The 15,996-nt window shown below is 36.1% G+C and overlaps 2 protein-coding genes and 1 long non-coding RNA gene across 3 annotated transcripts in view; 1 reads left to right on the top strand and 2 right to left on the bottom strand.

Annotated features, from left to right (window-relative positions):
• Nucleotides 1–15,996, bottom strand: part of LOC143921219 (uncharacterized) — a 542,666-nt gene that overhangs the window by 494,808 nt on the left and 31,862 nt on the right. The gene's annotated exons all lie outside the window — the stretch shown is intronic.
• LOC143922378 (uncharacterized) overlaps nt 1–15,996 on the top strand; it is a 134,740-nt gene that overhangs the window by 21,910 nt on the left and 96,834 nt on the right. The window lies entirely within an intron of this gene.
• Nucleotides 10,915–13,088, bottom strand: LOC143922379 (E3 SUMO-protein ligase ZBED1-like). Its single transcript, XM_077445604.1, has 3 exons — nt 11,907–13,088; nt 11,283–11,813; nt 10,915–11,025 (listed from the first exon to the last, which is right to left on the bottom strand). The coding sequence occupies exons 1-3, from the start codon at nt 13,086–13,088 to the stop codon at nt 10,915–10,917; spliced, it is 1,824 nt and encodes a 607-aa protein (XP_077301730.1).

The following is a 15,996-nucleotide window of genomic DNA, read 5'->3' on the forward strand; positions in this document are numbered from 1 at the left end:
TTGCTATTAATGCTTAATTGACGCTTCTCTACAGCAGCACCGATCTGGGCGGATTCCATGGAAATAGAAAGGACGAGGAAAAAGTATGCCTCAGTACAGCGGAGGAGCGCACTCAGAGTAGCCACGGCGTACTCGACTGTCTCCGAGAACGCTGTTCTGGTAGTTGCAGGAATCAACCCGATCGATCTGCTCGCAAAGGAGAGGAAGCAACTCTTCGACGGCTCGAGAGGCAATGCATCGGAATCCCGAGAAGCAGCGACACGCAGGCGGAAGGAAATACGGCAAAAGCTGATGAGGTGCTGGCAGAGGCGGTGGGACGAAGAATGTAAAGGACGCTTTACCTACAGGATCATCCCATCCGTGGGCGACTGGGTCGAGAGGAAACACGGCGACACCAGTTTCCACTTGACACAGCTGCTGACGGACCACGGCTGCTTTGGCAAGCACATCCACAGGATACAAAAGGAGGCCGAAACAAAATGCTACCACTGCGAAGCCGAAGTGAACGACGCAGAGCATACCCTTTTTGAGTGCCCAGCTTGGGCGGAAGAAAGAAAAAGAATGAAGGAAATCGGAGTGACCTCACCTGAAAACCTGGGCAAGACGCTAATAGAGAAGATGGAAGCTTGGGTAGTCATCGACACGTTCGCGTCAACGGTGATGCGCAAGAAAGAGGCGCATGAACGAGAGAGAAGAATGCACGCGAGATGAATGGAATAAAGAAAGAAAGAACGACTAGAAACAAAGAATGAACGAAGATGAATGAATGGACCACCACTCCTTGAAGTAATACACAGAGGTCCCAGAGAGTGGAGGTCGGGGGTGGGGTTTAGCCGGTAAAATCCGGCACTACCCTGCAATTCGGACTGTAGGCTGTCTTTCGAAGATTCCCCACCTCCAGCGCAGCGAAAAAAAAAAAAAGAATAGATGCTAAAATAATAAACAAAAGTGAAATTTGCATAAAATTTATAAAATTAATAGACAATGTAGAAGGGTCTTCCTATCCCTTTGCCCATTTATTATGTGAAGAAATTGAAAGGATAAAACAGAGCTTGCAGTTTACTACAGACGGTGTTTTTCCTGTCGAAACCAAGCGACTGCTTTTGTCTACTACTGCAAACAAAAGAAGACAATTGGAGCTGTGTATCCAAAAGGCTGCTCAAAAAAGCGTTTTAAAACTAGACTTGCACTCAAGACTAAATGAGAAATCTATTCCTCCGAACATTGAGTAAACTATTCAATCCATCTGTGGCAGGTTCAAAATCTAATATTAATGTTAAAGAAACAGTTTTGTTTTTTAGAAACCTGCCATTGTTTAATGTAATGTAACAGAGGCTGAATGTTTGGAAGGATATCAGCACTTTTTAGACAATTAATAGAGAATATAAAAAAGTTGATCCACGCCGGATATATCGCTATTATTGATGACAACAAAAATTAAATATGAAGAGTTTGGTTGTGTCGTTCTAAAATCTATTTGGAGTCCCGTTAATAGTGTGGATGCTGAATGGTATTTTAGTAAATACAATATAATTGTTACCGTTCGTTGCACGAATCTGAAAAAATAATCTGTAGAAATATGCTCCATTTTAAGTTTTAATCAATTTTAATTGGTATTATATTTTTATATTCATATTTTTTCTTTGTATTTTTATATTCATGTTTTTTTTATTGTAATTTTAATTTCAAAATAATTTTGAATTTTTCTAATATCTTTTAATGGTTGTGTTGTCTTTAAATTGTATATGTACATAAATTTTGTTAAAATTCATCGAAATTTTTTATTATTTAAAATTAAACTCTTCATAAAAATAGATGCTAAATTGAACAATTTTAATGCCCAAAAACGCTAAAATGCAAAATGAAAATGTTAAAATTGACAAAAATAGATGCCCAAAATACGGGTCTCTACCGATGACCATCTATACATATTAAAATACTTAAACAAAATTATTTACTCGTTAATAAGAATATAAATCAGTTAGTTTATTGAAAAAAACGTGTAGTGATAAATTTAAAATATTCTCGATATTTTCGAGATTGTAATTAACGTTTTCTCGAGAAACAAGAATCTCGAATTTTCATAATAAAATATTCTCGAGAAATGAGAATCTCGAAATTTCACATCAAAATTTCACGAGATTTCTCGATCACAACCTCTAGGCGTGCTGTCAATTATGGTGAAATAAATGAATCCTTATTCATAATCATAAATTGAGATTTTGGCTTCCTTAGAAGCATAGTGAGAATTTTATACTTACTCTACTGTGGATATTCTGCAATTTAATCATTTATTCTTCTACTTTTGGGTACACATTGTAAGAGATATAATTAAAAGAATCAGGGTGAAAAAAATACGATAGTGTTCTTTTTTTGTAAATTCAATTTTATTTACATTTATAAAAGCAAAACATCATTTCTGAACAATTAACGGTGAAAATATAATGAAAAACATCAGACTACAAATAATACGACATTGTACTTTTTTTTTGACAAATTCAATTTTATTAACAAATATAAATGTAAAATATCAAGTAAAATTGGACACACGGGGACAACTGCGATCAAACTCACACCACATTTACAAAATATAAATTCAAAACCCATTACAAATAAAATGTAAATTGCAAACGCTATTTTTACTTGAAATTAAATAGGTTACGCTCTTTTGCAAATTTTATTTTTATTTATTTATTTAAATTAATCATGCACAATCTTCTTCCAGATTACTCCAAATCAACTAGTGGACTACACAGATCAAGATATGTACAAAAATTATAAATAAAAACATGATTATTATACATTTTTACAATTACCATATATGTAGATTGCCATCGAACCCATACCAAATAAATTTGTTCAATATTTTGAATAAAATTATACATGCTGTTTTGCAAATGGAATGAACTCTACCTCAAACACATAAATAAGAGATACACATACGTATATATTCATACATAAATACACCAAGAGAAATCGTACACACCTACGTGTAAATTTAATTAGTGGAAAATGTACAGGTCTTTAAGGTTCCATTTGCAGACGAATACAACTTTTTATATACATTTATATATACATTTTTGTATATTTGTTCACATCTATTAACCACAAAATCTTCATACAAATATAATATATAATATGGATATTATAAAGAATTTGTTTGGTGAGTAGTTGGGAAATAAATATAAGGTTTTGGTACAACTGTTGTGTCACTATGACCCAGAATGACAAAAACTACATACAAATATTACATATATGATAATATAAGAGGCATGGCGACCGCAACTCCATCACTGATCTTATTCACAATGGCAATGTTTAACTGATATACTCTTTTTTTCTTCAAAAACATATTATTCAACATTAAATCTATGAATGTAATGTAATTTAAAATTAAGTGAAAACTGTTTGGCAACAGTTCAATAACATTAAATAATCGTTTATTTTCTATTACGGTAGATGAATGGACAGATTGCACATTAAGTAGATAATAAAACGTGACAGTTCATGTTATTGGAGACGATAATGATAATTTTGAAAATTATGTATTTGGGATTGGTGAATATTAAAGGCAAAGCAAACGCAGAAAACATCAAAATGTTAGTGGAACTTACACTTTATACAAACTTTACACAAAAATTTACAAATATATACGAAGAGTACACATGTATGTAGGTACATATTTATGTATATGTAGGCTATATTACCAACTTGGACTATCGTCATCTCCAGCATCGGTAATACCGGCTCCGGCTTTTATCTGGTTGTGTAAACGATGTTCTTTTTTCTGGCTTTTATCTTGTTGTATAGCCGACAAGTATAAAATATAAAAAATTACTCCGCAAGCCCAAATATCTACTGGCTTTCTGTACTGTTCATTCTTAAGAAATTTTTACACACATAAGTGTAAGTTCGATGAACTCCAAACCTAATCCGCCTACTGTATTCGCTACAAAAGACAAACCGTCGGCAATGTTATCTGTAAAATCCAATGCAAATACCCAACGAGAAGCTCATGTGGGAACATTTTGAAAGCACAACCAAATGAACATCAATTTTGAAAGCGAATATTCTATTGGCATTCATTTTAAAAGTAAACAATTCCGACGGTTCGAACATTTGAAACCTGAGAATTTACTGCTAGCGAGCAAAGCAAGGGAGCTGCTGTAAAATTAGCGGATTTTGGTTCGGCAATTGAAGTTCTTTTGAAAAATTTATAATTGTCTGCTATCCTCCGTTTTGGGATGTGAGCAGCAACATCGTTTATACAATCAGATAAAAGCCAGAGCCGGTATTACCGATGTTGGAGAGGACGATAGTCCAAGTTGGTAATTGAGCCTACATATACATAAATATGTACCTACATGTATCTAGAGATATAAATATGTACCTACATGTACCACTCTATCTAGAGATTTCGTCGGTTGATCTTCTATCAGCCTCGCCAGGTGGTCTATATTCGTCCTGTAGCTGAAAATATATATAATATATATACACATCAATATATTGGCGACGTAATAAGAGACTATTTTCAGCCTTTCACGGCGAGGGATTAATCAATGTTGGCGCCAGCGTTCCGATTGAATTTTCCGTGTGGAGTATTACGGAAAAGGTAATTGAAAAGTCTCGCGATGAAATTTCCTTTCAAGGATCGCCTTTATTGAAAGGAAAAATTAAATCACGATGAGCCCATATCGGAATGGATAGTATTATACAATAAAAAAATCGATAATAGGATTATGAGAAAATTTACGGAAATTATTCTGAATACATTATGTGTACATATTTTATGTATGTACATACATATACATATAATAGCTTTGAAAAACATACATATGTTTAATGAAAATATAATGAATTTACAAATTCAATGTTGAACAATTATGTTTTACAACAGCGTATGGGTGGCAAAAATGCGTGCCGGAATAGCCAGCTGTCATCGCGTCGATCTGACAGATGATTTTGATGTAATTTTTAATGATAAAATTCCAGGGAAATGTAATAATTAGAGACCGGAACTAGTTTGCGCCGTTCATTGTTCATTTGCTCAATGTACCTAGATACATGAGTACATGGCACAGTTCGCAGTTCGAACGATGGCACAGTTCGCCTTTGGGATTTGGCAAAATTAGAAGGAATAAGCTTAGTTAATAGGTAAGCTGTTTGTTATTATAATATTGCCACTGAGATATACATTATAATAAACATAAAGTTATCAAGAAATATATGTGTTTAGATCGAAATCGATGTTTAATCGTGGCGCAGGACCCGTCATCGGTATGGCTCCTTGCGAAAACAATCAATCGTTCGCCGCAGCCACTCAAGACGGTTCAGTATTCATACTCTGAGCCATTAAAGACTGGAAATAATAAGGATTAGTGTGATGCCAAGCGTGTTTCGTAGCCTCAAAAAGGTATGTGTAGTCACTAGTCACACTGCTTGTGTAATGTGCTGGGGAGATTCAAAATAGATATGCGGTATCTACATACATATATAACATATCTCGGACGAGCTAACATATCTCATTTGGCAGAAGAGGAACGAAGAGGGCCAAATCAAAGGACACGTCTACAATAACGCCCTCTAATGATTTTAAATTAAAGCCCTCAAAATGATTTTAAAACAATAGATTTTTTTACATATGTAAACAACATATTATTGTATGGGCTATGGTGAATTTTTTTAGTCATATATACAAATAATAAAAACAAATACTATAGCAAATGATTTAACCAAAATAAATATTTACTTTTCTTATATTGCTCTTATGTGACAAATTGGAATCAGAAGACAGTGTGATTTTTTGTCTAGTCAAACATGCGATCAATCGTAATGATTTACATTCCAAAAGTGAGCAAACTTTTTTGCACAGATTCAAAGCTGAACATTCAATAATTGGCACAAGCCACCGCTATTTGCAGTCGGATAAGTTGTAAAAAAGAACTAATTACACAAAATCACCAACAAACTGATTTTGCAGGCGTCCTTAGTCCAACTATTATAATATCGCGTATGCAAAAAATATAATATAGTAAAACTCTTGTGTGCAATTTAAAGAAGTTTTCCATACCTAGCGGTATGCAACATGAAAATTTCAGCGAATTTTAAAACGGCGGTTTTAGAATGATACGTCAAAAAGACTTTCGTGTTGAAACACGCAACATCAGACTTTCCGACCAAAATATTAACGATGATGTAGATCGTCTATCTGTGTGCAGTAATAGAATTTGCATAGATGATGACGACGTTTATGACGATTGTTACATCGAGCCGTCAATTGTATTTGAACCGAGTATTGCGAGAAGATTAGTTGAAGCCGATTATATACCGTCCCCATGTTCGGTAAACTGCAATCTATGTAACATATAACAGCTTTTAGACGTGAGAAATTTTTTTAAGATAAAAAAAAATAAAATTATGTACTAATTAGGTACATGGACACGATTGACATCCATCGATGAATGATTCAACGCGTTCTCGTTCTAAATTTATTGGAAAAAGATACGTTAGTGATTTGAAGGTTGTCCATCGTGCCGTCGATTCGATTAGACATGAAAATGTGGCGGCAAAAAAATTTACCTAGACTATTAATGATACATTATTATCACAAAAAAGATGGAAGACTGGTGTCGATAGAGAACAAATAAAAAGTAATTAAAGTAATAAAGGTGGCCACCGCAACTCCATCACTTTGGGATTTAAATGCTACTCCCTACAAACCAGAGGCTAGCAAAAATAGCGACGTACTTTTAATACCCATAGGGCAAAACATTTAGAAAGGAGAGCTTTCCGACAAGTGCCAGGACTACCGAACCATCGTAGAAAGTGCCAGGACCATACATATAGAATAACATATAGTTATTCTATGTCTATAGCCAGGACGATACTTCTTTCTAAAGAACTGTCAGAGAACCATATGAGTAGTCACCGGAGCCTGAGGGGGCCGTGTATTGTTCAAAGGTTGTAAATGCATTGTTAAAGGTTTGCCGAACAATGGATAGCACTGTGACTATCCTACCTCTACATATGAGGCATGGGTTGGAAAAGCTTCAGACCTATGTAAATAGCAACCGGTGAAGAGGCTCCTCAAAGTATCGTAATAGCTACTCGACAACAATACTCATTGCCAAATGATGCCATAGTTTCTTGTAAGTTTAATCAGCTTTATAAGATAGAGCCAATAACGCCGAGTATGTGGGAGAACATTTTGAAAAATATTCCGTAGTTGTGTGTCTGTGGCTTTTAAAATTTCCTGCTGCCGGTGAAGCAAATATTAAAATTGGTAGCCCAACAATTAGGACGTCCAGGAGGACGAATCATATTTTCCAATGTAGTAGCGAAAAAAGAACATGTGTGACGAGGACAATTAGCTGATGTGTGTTTAGACACTCCTCTTTGTAATGGATATACCCACAACCACGTAGTATGGATGGTCTCTAGACTGGTACTCAAACTCTAGACTGGAGTATAAAATTCCTTAAAAAAGACAATGCGCGATAAGATACTGTCGAGAGGATAGAAAAAGTATTTCGAATGCCACAATTTGCAGAAATTTTTTGTCTTGCAAAGTAACATTTTCCAAAATCGCTGACAATGGCAGTTACGAAATGATGCAATATTTGACGAGCAATCTAGGTGAAAAAGTATCTGGTTTCAAGCGCGAATGAAAGGTGACAACCATATTAAGATATGTAGTACATTAAAAGTACCAAAGACCCAATGACACGTTTCAATATTACTTTTATAATGAGCTGTTCCCACTATGTGGATTCACACAGTAGATTAATATATAGTAATAGTAATATAATTGGTCGTATTGGCGTCTCACGACATAAGAATCGATTTACTAATATGCAGGTAACTGTACATTTCATTGTACAAATTAATTGCACAAAAACTTTGGAAATAAAATAGACCACACGTGAATGGGTGCGGCACCTCGCAGATACCAAATTCTAAATTATAAAAGAAAAATGCAGCGAATTCACTGGAGAATACGATGAAACGATGACAATGATGGACGTGTGTCGTTTTTGACGTACATACAGCGATGGTACAAACCTCATCACGAGCGAGAATGCATCGGCTGGCAGTACAGGTTAATTTTCAGGAAAAGACCGCCTTTTTTCCGGTCTCCTTCTGGTATCAGAAACGATCTGAAATAGAAACGTCAATCAAATGAGTACAAAGCCAAAGTCAAACTAAAACACACAATTAAGTTTAACAATATTTGGACTTTCGAAAATACCTGGTGATATTTGGATACAACTTCGGGAAATTTTATCAGCAGTTCAGGATCGGCTAGCAGTACAGCTTCATTTCAGGAAAAGACTGCATTTTTTCCAGTCTCCGTTTGTTATCAGCAACGATCTGAAATAAAAACGTCACTCGAATGAGTACAAATAAAAAGTCAAACTAAAACACATAGGAAAGTTAATCAATCTCTGGATTTTCGAAAATACCTGATGATATTTGGACACAACTTCAGCAAATTGTATCGGCAGTTCTGGATCGGCTGGAAGTACAGCTTCATTTTCAGGAAATGACCGCGTTCTTTCGAGACTCCGTTTGTTATCAGCAACTATCTGAAATAGAAACGTACGTTTCAAATGAGTACAAAGCCAAAGTCAAACTAAAACACACAATTAAGTTTAACAATATTTGGACTTTCGAAGATACCTGGTGATATTTGGATACAACTTCGGGAAATTTTATCAGCAGTTCAGGATCGGCTAGAAGTCAATTAAATGAGTACAAATAAAAAGCCAAACTAAAACACATAGGAAAGTTTATCAATCTCTGGATTTTCGAAAATACCTGATGATATTTGGACACAACCTCAGCAACTTGTATCAGCAGTTCTGGATCGGCTGGAAGTACAGCTTCATTTTCAGGAAATGACCGCGTTCTTTCGGGACTCTGTTGGGTGTCAGCAAAAAACTATAATTTTTGACTAGGGTAACCAGCTTTTTTATACAACTTTTTGAAGAGAAAAAAATCTAAAAATATATCCTATGCTATAAACTATGGCAAAATTTAAAATAAAATTGATTTTTTGACGAATAAATTTATTCGCATTTATGAAATTATCAGAGAGCATTTATGAAATTATGTAGATATGACCGACAATTTCAATACAGTAATTATTTTTATACTAGTGTTGGGCCCGTTGATTTCAACGGGTGGTTTCAAAAAGGAAATGAAACTCGAATAAAAATAAAGTTAAAGATATTGAATCGACTGGTTTCGGAAAGAAATTGATGCACGAATTAGAAGTTACGATTGACAAATTACGAAGTGAATACGAATTACGAATTATGTTTTGTGCATCGCCGACGTCTCGACGCCTTTGCCCCCAGCGCCCCCGTTGCTTTCGGCACCCCGGGGCCTTTGCCCCCGGCGCCCCCGGGGCCTTCGCCCCCAGTGCTCCGGACGCCTCTGGCGCCCGTAGCACAAAAATATGATAAATATGAAAAAAACTGAAAAAAATGAAAAATATGAAAAAAATGAAAAATATGAAAAAAGCGGGAAAAACTGAAAAAAATGAAAAATATGACAAAAATGAGAAATATGAAAAAAACTGAAAAATATGAAAAAAGCTGAAAAAATGAGAAATATGAAAAAAGCTGAAAAAACTGAAAAAAATGAAAAAAAAATTTTTTGTTCCGCATACTGGTTGACGGTTGATCGTCCAATATACAAATATATATATTTAGCGACAGTCCGTTTTTATATATAGTATATTTCGAGGCATTCGTCGAAGCGCGCAAACGACACGGAAAGGAAACGACGCCACAGTCGAGGGGGATGACGAGACGCGATTCCAAGGTCGCGGTGGCTCTGATTGTTTGGTGGCAAATGTGCAATCAATCGACGAGCACTTGTGCAATCGATCGACGAAAGCAATCAATCCACGGCAAACGCGACCAACCGATTGAAACGCGGCAACAATGGCTATTTTCCATAACCAGTTCCTAAATAGCAACCACGGGTTGCAATAAAGGAACTGGATATGGAAAATTCGAAAATGTCGGGTGTAGATATCGGTAGTGTGAACGTAGCCAATAAAGCTACAATAATAGCGTTGGGGGAGGGGAGGGGCGGGGAGGGGCAGCTCAGGGCTCAGCGTTGTGCACTCACCGCGATGGCCGTACCACTTCTGCCGGAAAATGGCGGCGAACATTGCGATCTGCATTAGCACAAAATGTAAAATGCGATTCTGCCACTAGCCGGATCACTGATGCGCGGATCGCGTGGTAATATTGATAGAGAGAGAGAGAGAGAGAGAAACGGAAAGGAAACGACGCCACAGTCGAGGGGGATGACGAGACGCGATTCCAAGGTCGCGGTGGCTGTGATTATTTGGTCGCAGACGCCTCGGCCAGCACTTGTGCAATCGATCGACGAAAGCAATCAACCCCACCCCACGGCAAACGCGACCAACGATCGAAAGGGCAACAATAAAGCTACAATAATAGCGTACCTGCGGGGGGTTGGGGGTGGTGGTGGGGGGGGGGCGGGTAGCGGCAGCTCAGAGCTCAGCGACGCGCACCCGCCGCGATGGCCGCTGCACTTCTGCCGGAAAATGGCGGCGAACATTGCGGTCCGCATTGGCACGAACTCAGAGCCGAGAGCCCAGCGACGTGCACTCACCGCGATGGGCGCACCACTTCTGCCGACTGCGAGCAGCGCTTCCGATGTAATGGCTGGGAGTGGGGGTTCACCCACGGCGATAGCGATTGGTCGAATATGCGAACGACGCAGCTCAGCTCACCACTAATCGACATGCCCGTACACTAGGGCTGCCATACGTCCGCGTTGACAGGGACATGTCCCAGTAGGCTTGGGCATAGTAGTTCGCAAATCAGATCTCTCAGTTTAGTTCGCCGCTCCTAAACGAACTAGTTCGCTCTTCTAGTTCGTCAGCTCCCAGCTCGAATCAGTGAAAGGCAGATCGTTCGCTCGTTCGTTCGCTCGTTCGTTCGCTCGCAGATCGTTCACTCGCAGATTGTTCGCTCGTTTTGGCTCGATGAAAGAATAACACATGACGCAAAAAAGAAAACAAAAATAATCAAATTTTTTATATTTTTTTAGAAATAATCAACAATTATATTACTATTAGGTACTGGTTAGTTCTTGTAAAAAATATCACTTACACTTATAAAGTTGTTACCTAACAATTAAACATAATGACTTGTTTGAGTGAGATCGTATGTATAAAAAAAAAATAAAATGGAAAAATAATATTACATATTACTGTGTAAAAATATCAATTTGGACACTTTATTCGATGACAATAGTGTTCTACGTTCATTAAGGACTTGACCCGTCGCTGAAAAAACGCGTTCGCAGGGCACAGATGTTGCTACGGCACAAAATCTTTTCAAAACATACGCGTAAACGTGAGGGTATATCAAACGACGTTCATGCCACCATTGAAGCGGATCTTCTTTACGATTTAGATACTCTTCATTTAGGTATTTATCTAATTCGCAAATGCCAGCAGCAAGCTGGTTATCTGGCCTAGTAATTTTTTGTATTTCTTGGTCGTATTCATCCCATATGCAGCTATTTTTATTACTAGGTATAGATGTTGATGCGTCGCTGGAAGTAGGAACAGCCTCTGGAGTACCCCCTTGAACTAATTGTACTTGGCCGATTTTATTTCTAAGGGCTTGTACTACCATTTCACAGGCTCTTTGATTTTTGAATCCCCTCGTCTTAAATCGAGGATCCAAAATCGTACACTCTGCGTATAACATATTCTTCTCTATATCTTTTAAACGATCTTCCATGCCTTTCTTTAGCAGAGACTGCACATCAACTATTTTTGTATTGTAAGAAACATGTTTTTGTAAAAAATTTGTTAGTAAATTACACAAAATTATTATTTTAGATAAAGTGACGTTTTTCTCGGCACTTATTTCTAAGGTAATCTCGTAGAATGGACTGAGTAACGGTAAAACTTCCTCTATGACTTCCCAGTCCCCTTCATTTAAAGTTAAATCAGGGCGTAGAAGTGCAACGGTAGCAATCACTGCATCCTTTACCTGTACTATTCGCTTGAGCATGTCAAAAGTGGAATTCCAGCAGGTTTGTACATCCTGCTTGAGCTTAAGAACAGGCAAATTCATTTGCTGCTGCGTAGCAGTCAATTTATGTTTTCCTTGTGTGCTACGAATAAAAAACTCGACAATATTTTTAACTCTTCCCAAAACGTCACATATCTTTTTCGTAGCTTCTTGTACAACAAGATTTAGAGAGTGAGCGAAACATGAGATGGACCGCCAATCACCAAGTCTAACAGCAGATAAGATATTTGCTGCATTATCGCTAACAATGGCAGCAACTGTGTGTGAAATGTTCCACTCCGCCATAACAACTTTCATAAAGTCGCACAAGTTTTGACTAGTATGTCGCTCTTTATAATTGATACAACCAAGTAATACTGAGTGAAGTTTAGTCTCTTCATTTATAAAATGAGCTACAATAGCTATATAGCTGTCGTTATTTCTAGACGTCCAACCATCAGTACTAAGAGACAACGCTGGTGCTGCTTGTACCTTTATTTTTGCTTCAGCCATGACGTCATTGTGAATTCTTGACATTAAATTTTCCGATAACGTTTTTCTTGATGGTAGTTTATAGCCTGGGCATTGAGAAACTAATTCAATAAGTTTACGAAATTCTGTTTCTTCTACGATTCTTAAGGCGTGATGCCCTTTAGCTACCATCTTGACAAGTTGTTTATCAATTTGCTCAATCTTTGGAACTGGCGGTGGTCTACGAATGTATTGGGTCATCGATTGTTGGGAGTCTACTATATTTGATGATGCTGAAATTATATTCTCCGATTCGCATGTGCTTTGACTTGATTGAAGTGAGTTTAAACTAGGTAATATCGGTGTTTGTCTTTCAGCAGTTAATGGGATCAAAAGGTGTTTTGTTTTCATATGTCGGGTTAAATTACCATTCGATCCGCCCGCAATACTTATTATTGTTGAACAATGGTTACATTTCGCTTTTTTATTATCAATGTCTTCTGTAAAATGAGTCCACAAGGGGCTATGTTTTCTTTTTGATGACATCGTAACAAATACCCTATAACAAAACACATTAACCCTATACGTAAACTATTTTTAAAGTATATTAAAGAAATTAATTAATTGTTAATAGTAATTGTTATTATACATTAGAAGCATAAGCTACTTGATAACGACAGTGTCTTATTATTTTAAAATTTATTTAACGTTCGGTTAACGTCACTCTCGTTCATTCGGTCACAAACTAATGAAATTCTTGTGTAGTTCGCGAACGAACTGTCTTGTGTAGTTCGCGAACGAACTAGATCGTAAGAGTGAACAAGACGCGCATGTGCAGTGAGCGAGCGGCAGTATTAGTGTAGTGCCGTCCCACTCTCACTCATTCGGTCACGAACTAGTGAACTATGGAACTATGGAACGAGGAGTGAGGGAACTAGTTCGACTAGTTCACCTGTGGGAGCGCTCTTACGACCTAGTTCGTTCGCGAACTACACAAGCCTATGTCCCAGTTTCGAGGTCTGTGTCCCGGTGTCCCAGTCCGAGAGTCATTTGTCCCCGTCAATTTCAAAATTTAGACATTTAAAAAAATTATTCAATTATTTTTTAATATCTATCGAACAAGACCTTTTGAACCAAGAAATCTCAGGATGCACTCTCTATACTGTGGTCCTAAAAGGAAAGACGTTTACACGTCAAAAATTGTACCCACTTAATATCTAATATAATTGTTGTGTTCGTTGTCGCGTTCGGTCGTGTCGCCAAAGTGTGTTTTTGCTACTTCTTCATTGTTAATAAATAAAATATAAAATGGCCAAGTACGTGCAAAGTGTCTCCAAAATATTAGAGAGTATGGTCCAAGTCCTCATGGACCCTGTCAATAGATTTAGCAAGGACCAAATGGCCAAATTGATGCCTTTCACCTCTGATATCTCGCAAACTGTAGGCGAAATGTCCTGTAATATTGCAATGCTGGAAGGAGAGCTGTCAGCTACCAAAATGTATATGTCTAAAGATACACCCACCACGATTGAATCGACATTGGAACTTGTTAGTGAAATGGAAGAAAGAAAAAATAGAAAAAACAATGTTATCATATTTGACATTACTGAAACAGGTAATAATGACGACAATAATGTAATCGCAAATTTATTGTCAAAAGCCGAGCTACCTAACCACAAATTCACCGCTCATAGAATCGGATTAAAACAAGGTACGAAGCCAAGGCCCCTAAAAGTTAAACTCGATGTACAGCAAACAGCAATATCATTACTTAGAAAAGGACCCAAACTAGGAATTAAAATAAAAAACGACCTAACGTACATGCAAAGACTACATATAAACAATTTGTGGAACGAAATAAATACCAGAAAAGACAAAGGTGAAAGTGACTTAATAATAAAATATTTTAACGGAGTGCCTAAAATAATAAATAAAAATAGTACAAAAAACTAACAATATATTACCAAAATGTCAGAAGCATTATATCTAAAATACAATTCCTTAAAAATGCTATAGCTGCTTCCGCATATGACATCATATTATTAACAGAAACGTGGCTACACAACCTTATAAATGATTCCGAACTAAACTTTCATACATACAATATGTATAGATATGATAGAAACATAAACACCAGTACGAAGACTCGAGGCGGTGGCGTGGCAATTCTTATTAAAAAAGTTCATTCATCATCTGTCATCATCAACACAAACAATTCCATCGAACAAATATTTATATCAACCAAAATTTTCAATGTAAAGTGCATATTCGGTTGTGTTTACATCCCTCCATCCTCTGACATTAGTGTATATAATAATTTTATAAATAATATTGAAACAATCAGATTAAAATATCCTGATTCAAAATTCTTAATAACTGGTGATTTTAATCTACCAAATTTGGACTGGCAAAACCTTGAAATGAATGAAAATTCTCCAATTCATCAAGAAATTATAAATTTATCTTTAAATTTAGGTCTTAAACAATTTAATACTATTTCCAACTTGAATGATCGTGTCTTAGATTTAGTTTTTTCCAATTTCAAAAACACTAACGTTATGAAATCTCATGATGTTCTATCTCCAGTGGATGGCCATCATCCACCCCTAGATATTATTATTACTTTAAATAAATCTACTAATCTACCTTTAATTCAGCAAAATATTTTTGATTTTCACAGAGCCGATTATAACGAAATCATGAACCAATTAAATGTCACTAATTGGTCGTTCTTAAACGATAACATTAACTTTGAATCAAAAGTCATTATGCTGAATGAATTATTAATCTCTTGTATATACAACCATGTTCCTCAATATAAAAATAAGTTGCATTTTTTTCCAAAATGGTTTAGTCCCGAATTAAAAAACCTAATACATAAAAAAAAAAGTGTGCACAAATTATTCAAAATTTATAACTCTACATACATATATATTGAATTCAAAAAACTAAGAGCTTTGTGTAAACTACATATATCCAAATGTTTTAAACTTTATATTAAAAAAACAGAATCATTCATTGATTCAAATTCCAAATATTTTTGGTCATTTACTAAAGAATTAAACAGCAATAAAACATATATACCAGAAAACATTCAATTTAACGGTAAATTTGTTGACAATACTAATGATTCAGTCAATCTTTTTGCTGATTTTTTCAAATCGATCTATGTCAAAAACAACAACAATAATTCTAATTATAGCATTGTAAATAATAATGTCCTGATTTCACCTTTACATTCTATAAATATATCTATTCAAAAATTGATTAACAAAATAAATGCCTTAGATATATCTAAATCTGCGGGTCCTGACAACATACCCCCAATTTTTATCAAGAATTGTGCCAATGTATTAACTTATCCTCTTTTTAATCTCTTTAATCAATCTATTTCCACTGGTATATTTCCCAATTCTTGGAAGTCTGGCTATTTAATGCCTCTCCATAAAAATGG

This window comes from Arctopsyche grandis, chromosome 2, assembly GCF_051622035.1.
Source record: "Arctopsyche grandis isolate Sample6627 chromosome 2, ASM5162203v2, whole genome shotgun sequence".
Classification (NCBI taxonomy): domain Eukaryota; kingdom Metazoa; phylum Arthropoda; class Insecta; order Trichoptera; family Hydropsychidae; genus Arctopsyche; species Arctopsyche grandis.

What these genes read in the sequence shown, in the direction of transcription:
- LOC143922379 (XM_077445604.1), bottom strand. Translation starts at nt 13,088, where the DNA reads ATGTCATCAAAAAGAAAACATAGCCCCTTGTGGACTCATTTTACAGAA. An exon ending in AAATAAGTGCCGAGAAAAAC is followed by an intron (nt 11,814 to 11,906) that starts GTCACTTTATCT and finishes GTTGATGTGCAG; the next exon opens with TCTCTGCTAAAGAAAGGCAT. An exon ending in CACTATTGTCATCGAATAAA is followed by an intron (nt 11,026 to 11,282) that starts GTGTCCAAATTG and finishes TCTTTCATCGAG; the next exon opens with CCAAAACGAGCGAACAATCT.